Raw genomic sequence first — 12982 nt, forward strand, 5'->3', positions numbered from 1 at the left:
CTTGTCTTCTTTCTCTCTGCAACCTCCTCCAGATTTTTTAAAACTCCACTCTCCTCTCCATTGTGTGTGTGTGTGTGTGTGTGTGTGGGCAGCGTGCAATGCTCGGATGCTGCTCTCTGCCTCCTCCACATATCCAGTGAGTTATGTAAGAGTGTAAGAGTAGCCCATATGGTAGTGAGAGCATATTTATAAATCTGTCTCTCCGTTAATGCAAAAGCAGCTCCCTCGCCCGCGTTCAATGTGATACTAACACTTGATATGTCAACGCTGACATTTTTTGAGAGATTACCTGCACCGCCCACCACCCTCTCTCTGAGAGTCTTTCTTTTGGCACCGTTAAGACGGGAAACAGTTGGTTCAAGACACGACTCAAATATACGTCCAAGGGAGGAAACTGTGGATTCATGAGCCACTTTATTACACTCAGAATGAGTCCTGTTCTCCATCTCTCTATCTGTGTCTTATTGGCATCCGGGGGAGTGGAATTCTTTACCAGTGTTGTACTTTCTCTGGGTTCTAGGAGAAATGAGTGCATGGCATATTCACATGCACACATACAACGTTATCACATGATCAAAACAAACATGAAACAAGGCAGGGACTGTTTGAGATAAAGAAAAACACGACAACCTGCAATGCTTTAAATGACGAGTGCAACTTTAATCTTTCAACTGCTCAAATGCATGTATACAAGCATTGTGTGTAATATTCTCATACCTGAGTGAGATTAATCAATGCCACCTCTTTCTGCTTCACACCAGAAGATCTTCTTTCTAGAGTGATTCATCCCAACTGCATGTTGGTATCTAATCAATAAGGGGATCAGAATAGTCGTTTAGTGAAAGGAAATAGTAACACATCAGGCTAACACTACACATGAAACTGTTTACTTCAAACTCGAGAGTCCCTTCATTTAACTAGAGCTGAGTCGAGGATGCATACAGAAATACACACTGCCCTCATGTGGTCTGTCACAAACCAGCACCTCTCAGGACTTTCAGTTTAAGTCTTTGTTGTTAACCCGATTGATTCACGTGACAAGTAAAAAAACATATATTTTTGTGTTACATTTTAATGTGAACCAGTGGTTGAAATATGCATTGTGTGCTGTTATACCAAGTTGTATTTGAGCAGATTACCACAGTCAGCACATCGGCATATTATATGATACAAGAAAAGAAAGTAAAAAAAATATAAAACAAAACACTTTGTGGCACAGCACAGCTTACCAATATTGTTGGTGCCTTTTCACTTTTTGAAAGATCAGAAGGTTGAGTTCACAATCTTCGAAAACTGCGTAAACAAACCTCCACGTGACAGTGGATGTTATTGGTAATTTGGGTTTCAATTTGATTTGTGATGGGGGGGGGGGCTACACAAAATAAAAATTAAATAATAGTAATTAAGTAATTAAGTGACGGCCTTGGACCTCACTGGCATCTGTAATGACGATAACGAATTATTCTCTGTGAAAAATATTATTTATTTACGGGTTTCTACAGAGTACTTGAATGCATCACAAAATCGCCGTTTCCATCTGCCTGCCTGTGATTGGCCGAGCTGCGCTTCTACAGAAGATCGCGAGCAGTCGGACTGAGGGGGGACAGGTTGAAAAGAGCAGGAGGCTTGTATATTCAAATACTGTTGGTTGCAGATTGTAACCGGACCCAACACGCAAACTGGTGAGTATTGTTGTGCTTTGTTTCAGTTAGTAGTCGTTGTTCTATTGTTCTGCTCGCTACACGGACAGACTTTCTGGTGCATGACAAATCAATGCGCGCATTCAAGAGCTTTGACACGGCAAGATTATTCCTAGCGAGCTATCGCGGTAGTACTCGTGTCTTACCGTTAGCTAACGTTATCTCATGGTGTCACAGACAAACATTTAAATATTAGCTGACGTTACATTAATAAAACAACGTATATACTTTCTGCATTTATACAATGGGCATTGTGACTACAACTACAGCACACGGGTTGACTTCCTAACACAACCGTTCTCGAACAGCCCACAACAACGTCACGGACAGATCCTGGTTGTCCAGCTAGCTTAGCAACATGAGGAAGCTAATGTCGTGACTGTGTTGATGGTTGGAAAGAACGATTTGTTCCTTCTGTTAAAATACCGAGTGAGCCCATTAAACGTCATTGCCCCCCCCCCCCCCCCCCAAAAAAGAAACGTAGCAATTCTACACATATTTAATATAATATCATAGTACATAATGATTCCCCGCCAGTTATTGCGCATATTCTGGTTGCATATGGTTACATGGCATCTGTTTGCAGCCCAGCCTTTTGTTTGCTCCGTGTTGTGTCTCAACAAGCACTAAAACCTTTTACCTCCTAAGGTAGCCTGTATATTATTACTTTAAGTAACTTAAAATGAGTAAAGAAATAGTCAAAACTAAAATAGAAAGTAAAGCAACACATTTGTAAATAGAGAAGTAGCATGCATAAAAAGGAACGTTTATGAAAGATGAATAAAATGAAGTAGATTTGTATAATATTGTTGACGGTGGAAGTTCAGTCAGAGCTGTGTTGAAGCAGTTCAAGTTGAGAAACTAGCAAGAGTATGCTATTTTTTTAAAGTACCCAGCCCAGTGTTGCCAACTCTTTTCCAATGAAAGTAGCTGGTGGCACGAGCTCCAAAAGTCGCTAAATCTAGCGGCAAAGTTATCAACACTGACGGCTCGTCCATTCGGGCCTCCTTCCAAAGCCGCTCCCCCTTAAAATTATCTCTAGGGACGCCGTAACGAACTGTTAACAGCGAACATGGCTGTTGTCGGTAATCGCAGCTAGCAAGCTTGTGGCAGACTCCGGGGACGCGCAATGAGTGCGTGCGTGCGCGCACGCACGCACGCAGGTAGGTAGACAGGCAGCTAGGTTGGACTGGCTCATTACAGTCTTGCTATAGGTACCCTTGTCAAAGTATTTAATTAATGTAATATTCAACAATTATACCAAATGTTTTGAACGACATTAACAACCATAGCTTCAACTATCCTATAACTGGTTTGAGTGGACATATACAGTCATTTTTCAAGCGTCTTTTTTTAAATTTTTTTTTTAGAGGAAATTGATAAAAGAAAGCTATTGCAAATTCTGCACATTTGGTCAGGATTTTTATTATTTTTGTCGCAAGATGAAAGCCATACTGACCTCTCCGGGATTAAGACGAGGCACACAATATATTAGGGAGGGAAATGTAGACCCCCCCGCCCCCCCCCAATACTATCGATTTTAAAAATTGACAATTGAGATGTTCTTTGGCTCTATGTTTAATTCAAAATGAGGGGACACAGCTGCAGCAGTGTGTGGCAACACAATGCTGTCATTCAGTCCAAATGGAGAATTCCTCCTTGCTGTGTGCAGGACGTTCATGAAGAAGTCACATTCTGAGGTACTTGGATTTGACTCTTCTTAAAGAACGTCATGCCTCAGTTTGTGCTCGTTTGTAACTCCAACACAGCCGAGAAGGATGGAGAACGGCTTCAGCAGAGTGCCATTTGGCAGTAATACGATTTATAACTACTGTAAGGAAACGGAGGTATTTAAGTATTAGTTATACTTCTATCTGGAAAAGCTGCTTTTTATGAAAAACAACTTTTCAGCGACTAACTGAGACACCTTTCCTGCTCCTCCTCTACTCAAGAGCTTCCAGAGTTGCCACATTGATTTTTTTTTTTTTTTTTCTTTTAAATGAAGTAAACCGCTCCCCTCCCATTTCTCCACTGCAGGAAGGGCTCAGCGCAGCGTGGGTGCCCAGGGATCCACTGCATGAGTGCGGGGAGTGCAGCGGCCAGGACCCCCGAGACATGAACCACACCAAGGGCGGCCTGGTCATCTTCACCGCCAACTCGCACCCCGCCAGCCGCGAGATGGGCAAGAGGATTTCAGAGTGAGTGAGAGATGCAAGGATGACATATATATACACACACACACACACACATACACACACATACACACACACACACACACACACTAGAATAAATAAACCATATGGGTCCTTTGCTGGTTCTGCTCGTGTCAACACTGTTTAGTAATACGGTTACTTAGACTAATGCTCTCCATGCTTGTTAAATCTGGTCGAATCTTGCATAAAAAGCACAGTGAAAACCTAAAATATTTACAAAATAAGGGTGTTAAATAACAATAATGCTGTCAGAAAGTACTTTAATATTACATACTACACAGTGCTCCACCCAGAACTAAAACATATTCAATAAAAAAAAATGATTTGAGTTCAGGGAGGTGAGTAAGCAGTTACAGAAGAACCTCAAGGCGTATTTAATCTGTTCTAAAAAGGCATCAAAGAATTGAGTGACATGTTGTCTTTAACAGTCAGAATGGCGACTGCCTGGACGTTCTCAAAATTGTCCCTGCAGCAAAAAGAATATGAAGTCGATGCAAATTCATTCCGAGCTGAACTCTACATCTGCAGCCTGCTGAGAAACAACAATCACAGTTGCAGGATGAGTTGCAGCAACGTTCGTATTTCATCGTGTTGTGTGTAAACAGAGCGTTCATCCAAAGTGCAGAAACGCACTTGGAATCCACTCCTGGACTCCAGCGGTGCATGTTTACAGAACAAATGGAGCGGATTAGGGTCAGACACTGAATTCCAGTCTCTGTGTGAGAGAGACATGAAATGAAACGCAGCATGTGAACAGTTAACAGGGAGAGAAAGTGTTTTTATCATGTATTTTCTCTTGTTATTGAGATAATGATATGCTGCTTTCTCTCAGCATTCCTTCATTCTGTACAAATGTAAATAACGAGCGTCCTCTGACTGCTTACCCTCTCCGTCCCTCTCTCAGGCGGTTAGGGGTGGAGCTTGGCAAGGTGCAGGTGTACCAGGAGACTAACCGAGGTAAGGTGGTGTCTGGAGAATGGCTCCCTGTGCATGTGTAGATGTTGACTTATTTATTATCAGCCGCTTTTGCATTCGCACACATTTTTCTGCACTTGTTAAAGAATCTCATTTGAAAAGCGGTATGGAAATAACAAATTCGACAAATTTCCTCAATAGCGAAGATTTAGCTCACGTGACTGATCAGCTGGTTTCTGCTTTCGGAGTCTTTTCGGATATTACCGCGTGAATGCTCGCCTTCGTCTGCGGACAGCATGATGCATGGCATCTCCTAGCTGACGTTACAGCTTTCCCAATAGAAACAAACTACTGTCGACCGCTCTCCATTTCCTCTCGTAGGTGCAACCTCTGAGAAATCAGCCGATGCTGAAGTGCCTTAAACCTGCATTCTCTCTAATGGCCAACTTGTTTTTGCTGCAGCAGCATTTTAAAAGTTTGCTTAAGATTTGCTTGAACAATTAAACAGAAGCACGGCTGTTGAGATCGAGATCTCCTTTGTAACAGAGACCTGAGCACAGCAGAGGAAATAGAACCAAGAGGAGACACACAACCAAACACATTCAGACGCACACACACACACACACACACACACACACCCCAACAAACAAACCTCTACCCAAGTTCTATAATATTTACCCTTCAGCATTAGTGTGTGTGTGTGTGTGTGTGTGTGAATGGCAGGAAAGATGTAAAACACAATCATGGCTTCTTGATAATAACACATTTAGTTTGAAAGTAATCGGTACAATTTTAAAATAATGTAGAGAAGAAAATCAGCTTGCAGATGTATGAAACATTATTTAATTTTAATTTCTTTCCTCTTGGCTACTGAGTGAAAATAGTTCCTACATATGTATGTAGAAAGATGGTCTGATTGAGTCGACACCAGCCCGAGGTCAGGCAGGTTTCATGTTTTCCCTGAAGAGGAGAGACCTGTTCTGTAAATAAAATGAGACTCAAGACCAAGTCCAATGTGTTATCGCTCATTATATATTCATTTTGTGGTTACACGTTCTTAGTAAAATGTCCCGCTGATTTTTTTTAGTATTATTATTAAAAAGTAAATTTTAGTAAGAGCACCTGTGTCTCAGATTGTATTTGTCTAAATGGGGAGACGTTCTCGCTTTAAAAAAAAAATATATATATTTTTGTAACGTTATATGTAGGAAGTTCTTCACAAACTGGACTTTTTCCCACAATGCCCGTGTGGTTTGTTTTGCGCATTGGACACAGCTGGTCTACCAATAATCAGGAACGCTCTCCAACAGTCGCCGCTTGCACTTGTTTCTATCACACGACGCTAATGCAAGTTAGACCAAACAAAAGGTGAATATTCAGCGCGGTAGAGTTTTAGAGTTACTGATTGCTGTTAATATGTTAATATTCTGTTTATTAGCTCCCAAAGTCCTCGTCGCATCAGCTGTTAGCTCAGACTCTTGTGTCCTGTGTTTCTGCTGGACATTTGGCTCTGCATAGGAAGCATTTTGTTTCCTAATCTCTCTCTTCCGTGGGAGGCACATTTCTGGAATGCTGATATCTACGGTGTAGGGGGGGGGGTTGTGTGAGAAGCACAAAGGGTTCAGATGGCCCGCTAATGAAGCTGACAGGCCTTGCGGGCTCTGATGCGTGTTTTGCTTTCTCGCTGCTGCCGCCGTTCTCACGCTCGTGTTTGTTTCCATAGAAACACGGGTGCAGGTCCAAGAGTCGGTGCGAGGCAAAGATGTCTTCGTGATCCAGACGGTGTCCAAGTAAGAGAGGACGCACCCACAGTTTGTTTTGTCCCGCCTGAAACATGTCCCCCTCACACCACTGTCTCCCCCACTCTCTGTCTTCAACCCCTCAGGGACGTGAACACCACCATCATGGAGATGCTGATCCTGGTGTACGCGTGCAGGACGTCCTGCGCCAGGAGCATCACAGGCGTCCTCCCCTACTTCCCCTACAGCAAGCAGTGCAAGATGAGGAAGAGGGGCTCCATCGTCTCCAAGCTCATCGCCTCCATGATGTGTAAAGCTGGTAGGTAGGGGGGGGGGGGGGGGTTGCCTTCACAGCACAAAACAAAACAAAACAGGGGGGGATGGGAAGTGCGTCCATCTTTGCACATGTTGTAAAAACGCGAGCATGAATGCCATCAAACTGGCTGTTTTGTGTAGGTCTCACCCACCTGATCACCATGGACCTCCATCAGAAAGAGATCCAAGGCTTCTTCAACATCCCAGTGGACAATCTGAGGGCCTCCCCCTTCCTGCTGCAGTACATACAGGAAGAGGTAAACAGGCAGGCTACGTGCACGTACGTGGGCAGTGTATAAGAAGTGGTCGTGGTCACGGTGGTGGCACTCACTATGGTTTTGAAGCCTCGAGTCTGGCATTTGGCCGTCACATTCATTCTTTTTTTGTTTTGCAACCAGAGGTGATACAAGAGGGTGGAGCCTAGTACAACCGAATGCTGAAGATGACATTTTTAATTCTATTTGACTCTAAATGGACCATGATTTACAAAATGAACATCATGCTGTATTGAAGAAGACTTGAAACTAGAGATTGAGACCATAAACTCATGTTTACAATGTTTACTGAGGTAATAAATCAAGAGAGAAGTAGAGTCATTTTCTCATAGACTTCTATACAACCAGACTTCTCTTTGCCCCCTGATGGACATTAGAGAGGATGCTAATTTAAGGCACTTCTGCACAGTCTTCCCTCTTTAGAACCAGAGGTTTGTTTACCTTTAACCCCGCAATAGTCAAGAGGCCGATAATGGTGTCAAACTACAGGTCAAACCCTCTACAACACAGTGCTGCAGGAATGAGTCGGCACCTTTTTCACTTCTGGTTCCCTCGTCTCAGAGTCAATGATTTTTTTTTTATGCCTGAAATAAAGCCTGTGGTTAACACAAGCTCATGAGATTCAACCTTTTGTTATATAATACATCAGTAAATACCTCTCGTGAATTTTGAAGCCTTTGTGTCTTTTAAAAAGGTGGCAAACTGAGACTACACAATGTGATCAGGCTCACTGGTCCGCCTTCACTCTTTGTTGTGATTACTCGCGCTTATGCAACTATGTCGTGTGATTACAGCCCAACGTTAGCTTTTTACTTCTGACGATTGTAGTCAGGCTTCAAAAATCATAACGTGTTCATTCCTGAACATTATCTTTGCTGAGCAAAAAAAATTAGCTTTCTGTCGAGGGAACCAGTGCGACGCTAACTTCCTGCCGTGCCTACAAAACTCCATCCTCCTAAAGGGAACGGTGGCAGACTGGCCATCGAAAATTCTTTTTAACAACCGGTCCTTGATTTCAGTTATAGGAGACAAAAAGCAGGCTTCCCGTCTCTTGGCAGGGGATCAGCAACCTCACCAGTCAATGATCCATGTAGGAAATAAAGAACCCGACACTAAGAGAGCTGTCTATTGTATGCTAATCTGACATTAAACATCTCTTATTTTCCATGTGCCTCCAGATCCCCGACTATAGAAATGCTGTGATTGTGGCCAAATCCCCAGCCTCCGCCAAAAGGTACAGTCGGCCCTCCTCACAGTTATGAACTCGCATATCCTTCAACTGTGCTGAGCTGCAGATCTGTAACTCGTTATATAACGTCAGTAACTAATAAGTTATTCATAAACCTTTTGTTCCCTGAGGAAGTTAAGGTCCATTGCATTTATGTAGCATTATTTTTGATACAACCACTAGGTACGGCAAAGTCCGAAATGTTCACATTTGCGACTATAACAAAAGTTCTGCTTTTATATCTACGTATATTTCTTGTTTTTTGTAACTGTTCTGACCCGTCCTCTCGTCTGGGTGCTTCAGGGCTCAGTCGTTTGCCGAGCGGCTGCGTCTGGGCTTAGTGGTGATCCACGGTGAAGCTCAGGACCCCGAGTCGGACCAGGTGGATGGGCGACACTCCCCACCCGCCGTCAGGACCAGTGGAGCCATTCACCCCAGCATGGAGATCCCACGTAACGCTCACACCAACGCGCTCACTGCCACAGACCCTGTAACAGAATAGGTTGTAGGTAAATTCTCTTCCTTTTTTTTGGGTTCGTTTCCAGTGTTGATCCCCAAAGAGAAGCCTCCCATCACCGTGGTAGGAGACGTAGGAGGACGCATCGCCATCATAGTGGTGAGAGCACGCAGTTTGAACGTGGCTTTTTATTTTGACGTGCGTTTGGGACGCAAGACTCGCTGGAGGGAGTCGCTATGAACTGTGGGAAAGAAAAGAGAGGAGCCAGACACAGAAGAGGCAGAGCATTCTGTAAAAGATGGAGGGATCCAGTCTCAGGAGAAGAGAGTATTCTCTTACAGTATTGAGTATTATTACATTACGCAAGATTTTATCCTGCAGGGCTACACTGAAATAATATTTACGATTTTCTTAATTAATATTGAGATCACGATTATTCATAGATTGTTTTATTATTATTTATTTTAATTTATATTCTTCTTCACCTGAATTCAGTGCATTTTGGCTTCAGCCCTTAAAATATACAGTAATTACTCTTCTACTCTGGACTGCAGATGCAACATTCAGGAATTAAAAAAACAAAATGTAAAGGCTGTTGCTGCAGGGAGAAGGTTCAGCAGCTCCACAGCAGTGAAGCCAGAACATCTGGATCGCCCCCTTGTGGCCGGCTGTTAGTTTTAGGAAGCGCTTGATTTAATATGCACGAGTTGTTTTTTTACAAGCGGAGCCTTTTAAAAGTCAATATCGCTTTTGTCGATGTTCAGTTTGTTTTAATGACATTTAAAATTGTCTGAGGATGTTTTAGAGAACTTGAGTTTGTATTCGTAAAGTTGGTACTTTCACATGCTGCAAAATGGATGAGCTTGTTTGAGACGGGCCCGTTTGCCCCACAGGATGACATCATCGACGACGTCGACAGTTTCGTGGCGGCGGCGGAGACGCTGAAGGAAAGGGGGGCCTACAAGATCTACGTCATGGCAACGCACGGCATCCTCTCCCTGGACGCCCCGAGGTTCATCGAGGAGTCGGCCATCGACGAGGTGAGCGCGCCCTCTAATACTCTACTTGTACTGCACGACCTTCCTCCCCTTCACATATCTCTCATCATCATCGTCTTCCTCCAGGTGGTGGTGACCAACACGATTCCTCACGAGCTCCAGAAGCTCAAGTGTCCAAAGATCAAGACCGTCGACATCAGCATGATCCTGTCGGAGGCCATCCGCCGCATCCACAACGGAGAGTCCATGTCCTACCTGTTCCGCAACATCGGAATGGACGACTGAACAACCTGCCTCACACACACACACACACACACACACACACACACACACACACACACACTATTTGCCTTGTCAGGTCTCTTCAGACATAGAGGTGAATGTCAAACACTGAAATCGTTACACACATTAATAAATATCCACGTCCTGCTCGCATCATAAACTTAAATGTAAACTACTTTTCCTCTGAGTGCAGCTTAAAAGGGTAGTTTGGATTTTTTGAAGTGGGGTTGTATGAGATACATATTCAGTGTATTATTTACAGTAGATGATAGTCAGCATGCCTCCATTTTGGAGAAACAGACAGGATTAGAAGAGCAAGGTGGAGCAGCAAGACGGAGTTTAGGGTTAGATATAAAAAAGTGTATATATCAGTTTAAGTGTACGCTATATTTAGAATACATTCGCTTTACTTTACTGTCGGACAGCTCTTTCTGACGAGGAACTGAAGCTGTTACCTACGCTCTCTTTAAAGCCACCAGACTCCTTTTCACAAAACCAGTGATTTTACCTCACAGAACACGAAGGTTGCTGGTTCACCGCTGCCTCGATCTGTTTGTTAATGTTGATGTGTGACTTTGGCGAATCCGAACCAACCCTTCAAAAACGTCAAAGTCACACAATAGCGCAAACGATGGAGGCAGCCGTGGTAAACTGTGAACTCTGGTGTTCTGCGAGGAAAAATTACTGTTTTTGTCAAAGGAGTCTAGTGGCTTTGACGACAGCATAGATAACGGCTTCGTCAGAAAGGGCCGTCTGACGGCAAGATAAAGATACACTGACTGTGGATAAGCACCTCATACAACCCCACTTTAAAAAAATCTGAATTCTACCTTTAATTAACACATAGGTGACTGAAGACACACACATGGGAATACACACCTCCACGGGTCAGTCTCGTTCCGTAGCTGTGCCCAAACACACACACACACTGATCTGTGCCCTCGATGGCCTGTCTCTCCCTCTGCTGCCCTCATGTCAAACAGCACACACCTTGTTTTTTTACTCATCTCCATTTCTCTCTATAGAAATTAATGTTAATATAAGAACATGATATTTGTTAACATTGGACCCCACCCCCCCACCCCTTGCAGTAAAATCTCCTTCACAGCATCAGAAAGAGTGGCAGTGCCTTCTGCAGGACCTGCACACACAGGCCTTCACTTCTCACACACCACTCGGCTAACAGAGCTAATGAATAGAGGCCCCTTGTATTGAATCCAGGGATGTGCAGGTTCCCAGCTAATTACCTTGTGTAGAGTATCGGAGTGCATGTTTAACCCCGTTCTGTTTTATTTATGTGGTGTGTGACTAGGCTACTAATGTCGTTCGTTTAGACTCTTAACTAGCTGGCTGCGGTTGCCATAGCGCTGAGATGCTAATCTGGTGTCAAATCTACTCGTTGCTAAAGTTGAACTGGAATTAACACAGGAAGCACGTCTCGGTCTGGTCCGTTGGGCGTTCCAAACTTCTTTTTTTTTTTTTTTTTTTTTACAGCGTTTCATGAGTCCTCCATGTAACATTGTGTGCCATCATGTCAATGCCTGCTCATGTTTTATATTTGTTCAGAAATGAGCTGTCGCCCCTCTAGCTGGAGGGCCCCGGGCAGTGTTACACTCCGGTTAGAAGTAGAAGGTTGTTCTTAATTCTGAGTTAAGATCATCACGACAGAGACTGAAGTTTGCTGAAACACACCAGCAGCTAAAGCTGGAAGAGTAAATCTAAACTTTTTTTTGTTTGTTTTTTCTGACGAGCAAAACTTGACTGAAGCAGGTCTTTGTCACTTTACCAGATGTGTTCCCAAAAAAAGTGTTTTGTATTTATTTTCAACACTTCTTATGAATAAATAATGACTTATGAAAGTAGAGACCGACTCATTTGTAGTTTCATAAATCAGGTGTGTGATTTCTGGATAACACACGCTTTTGTTTCAGCGGGCGCACCGGTTAGCATGCTTAACAAAAACAAGTACAGCTGAAGCTAATTTGGGGGGGGCATTAGTTTTACAGGTTCAATACCAAATGAAAAGTCATTGAAATACATAAGTGTATAAAATAAATAATTTTATTGTTAAATGTTAAACTGATGGATCGCAACTTTTACAAAACGGTTGGTGCAGTTGTCTCATTTCAGATGTGAGTTGTTAGCAGTTCCAAAGTAAGAGTTCCTCTAAAATGTAAAAAAAAGAATTTCACAAAGCCCAAAGAGGTCAAATTAACCAGTATTTTGCACAAAAAAAGCAAAGATTAGAGACAACTTTAAATAAAATAAGTACAAATATGTGTATCCAAAGTTTGTTTGTTTTCTTTTCATACCCTATAAATCATTTCACAACTTGAAACAATATAATATTAAATAGTTAAATCTAATAGTCGGATATCAATAATGTATCACGCACGGAATGAGGAGTGTGTACGATTTATTTTGCACTCGCCTCTCCCTTTTCCAAATGTCTGAGAACTACGGTGGCCTTCAGGTGACATTAAAAAAAAGTGAAAGGCTCTCTCTAGAGCCAGTGGTTTGTCCGTTCTGGGCTCCTGTAGAAACATGGCGGACTCCGTGAAGAGGACCTGCATCCTACGCAGATATCATTCCAAGCTAACGAAACTGCCACAATTCACAAAAGTTTCAAGTGATGCCACACTAACAAAAACAGAGCTATGAATATTATAAATCCATTTCTGCCAATAAATCCTCTAAATCCTACGCACTGGCCCTTTAAGTACATTTAGCTGCTGATATGTCTCTACTTTTACTGAAGTAGGATCTGGAATGCAGGACCTTCACTTGTAATGGAGTATTTTTACATGAATGTATGGTCAGATACAGTGGTGGAAGAAGTATTCACATCCTCTACTTAAGT

General features: G+C 42.9%; 1 protein-coding gene across 1 annotated transcript; it reads left to right on the forward strand.

The window, feature by feature from the left end:
- The first annotated feature begins 1526 nt into the window (after positions 1-1526).
- prpsap2 (phosphoribosyl pyrophosphate synthetase-associated protein 2) lies at positions 1527-11986 on the forward strand. Its single transcript, XM_076083056.1, has 11 exons — positions 1527-1682; positions 3738-3898; positions 4818-4870; positions 6552-6618; positions 6714-6886; positions 7024-7139; positions 8336-8391; positions 8689-8837; positions 8931-9001; positions 9736-9882; positions 9967-11986. The coding sequence occupies exons 2-11, from the start codon at positions 3816-3818 to the stop codon at positions 10123-10125; spliced, it is 1074 nt and encodes a 357-aa protein (XP_075939171.1). The 5' UTR covers positions 1527-1682; positions 3738-3815; the 3' UTR covers positions 10126-11986.
- The last annotated feature ends 996 nt before the right edge of the window (positions 11987-12982 follow it).

Source organism: Anarhichas minor, unplaced genomic scaffold, assembly GCF_050575085.1.
Source record: "Anarhichas minor isolate MPS153535 unplaced genomic scaffold, ASM5057508v1 ptg000007l, whole genome shotgun sequence".
Taxonomy (NCBI): Eukaryota; Metazoa; Chordata; class Actinopteri; order Perciformes; family Anarhichadidae; genus Anarhichas; species Anarhichas minor.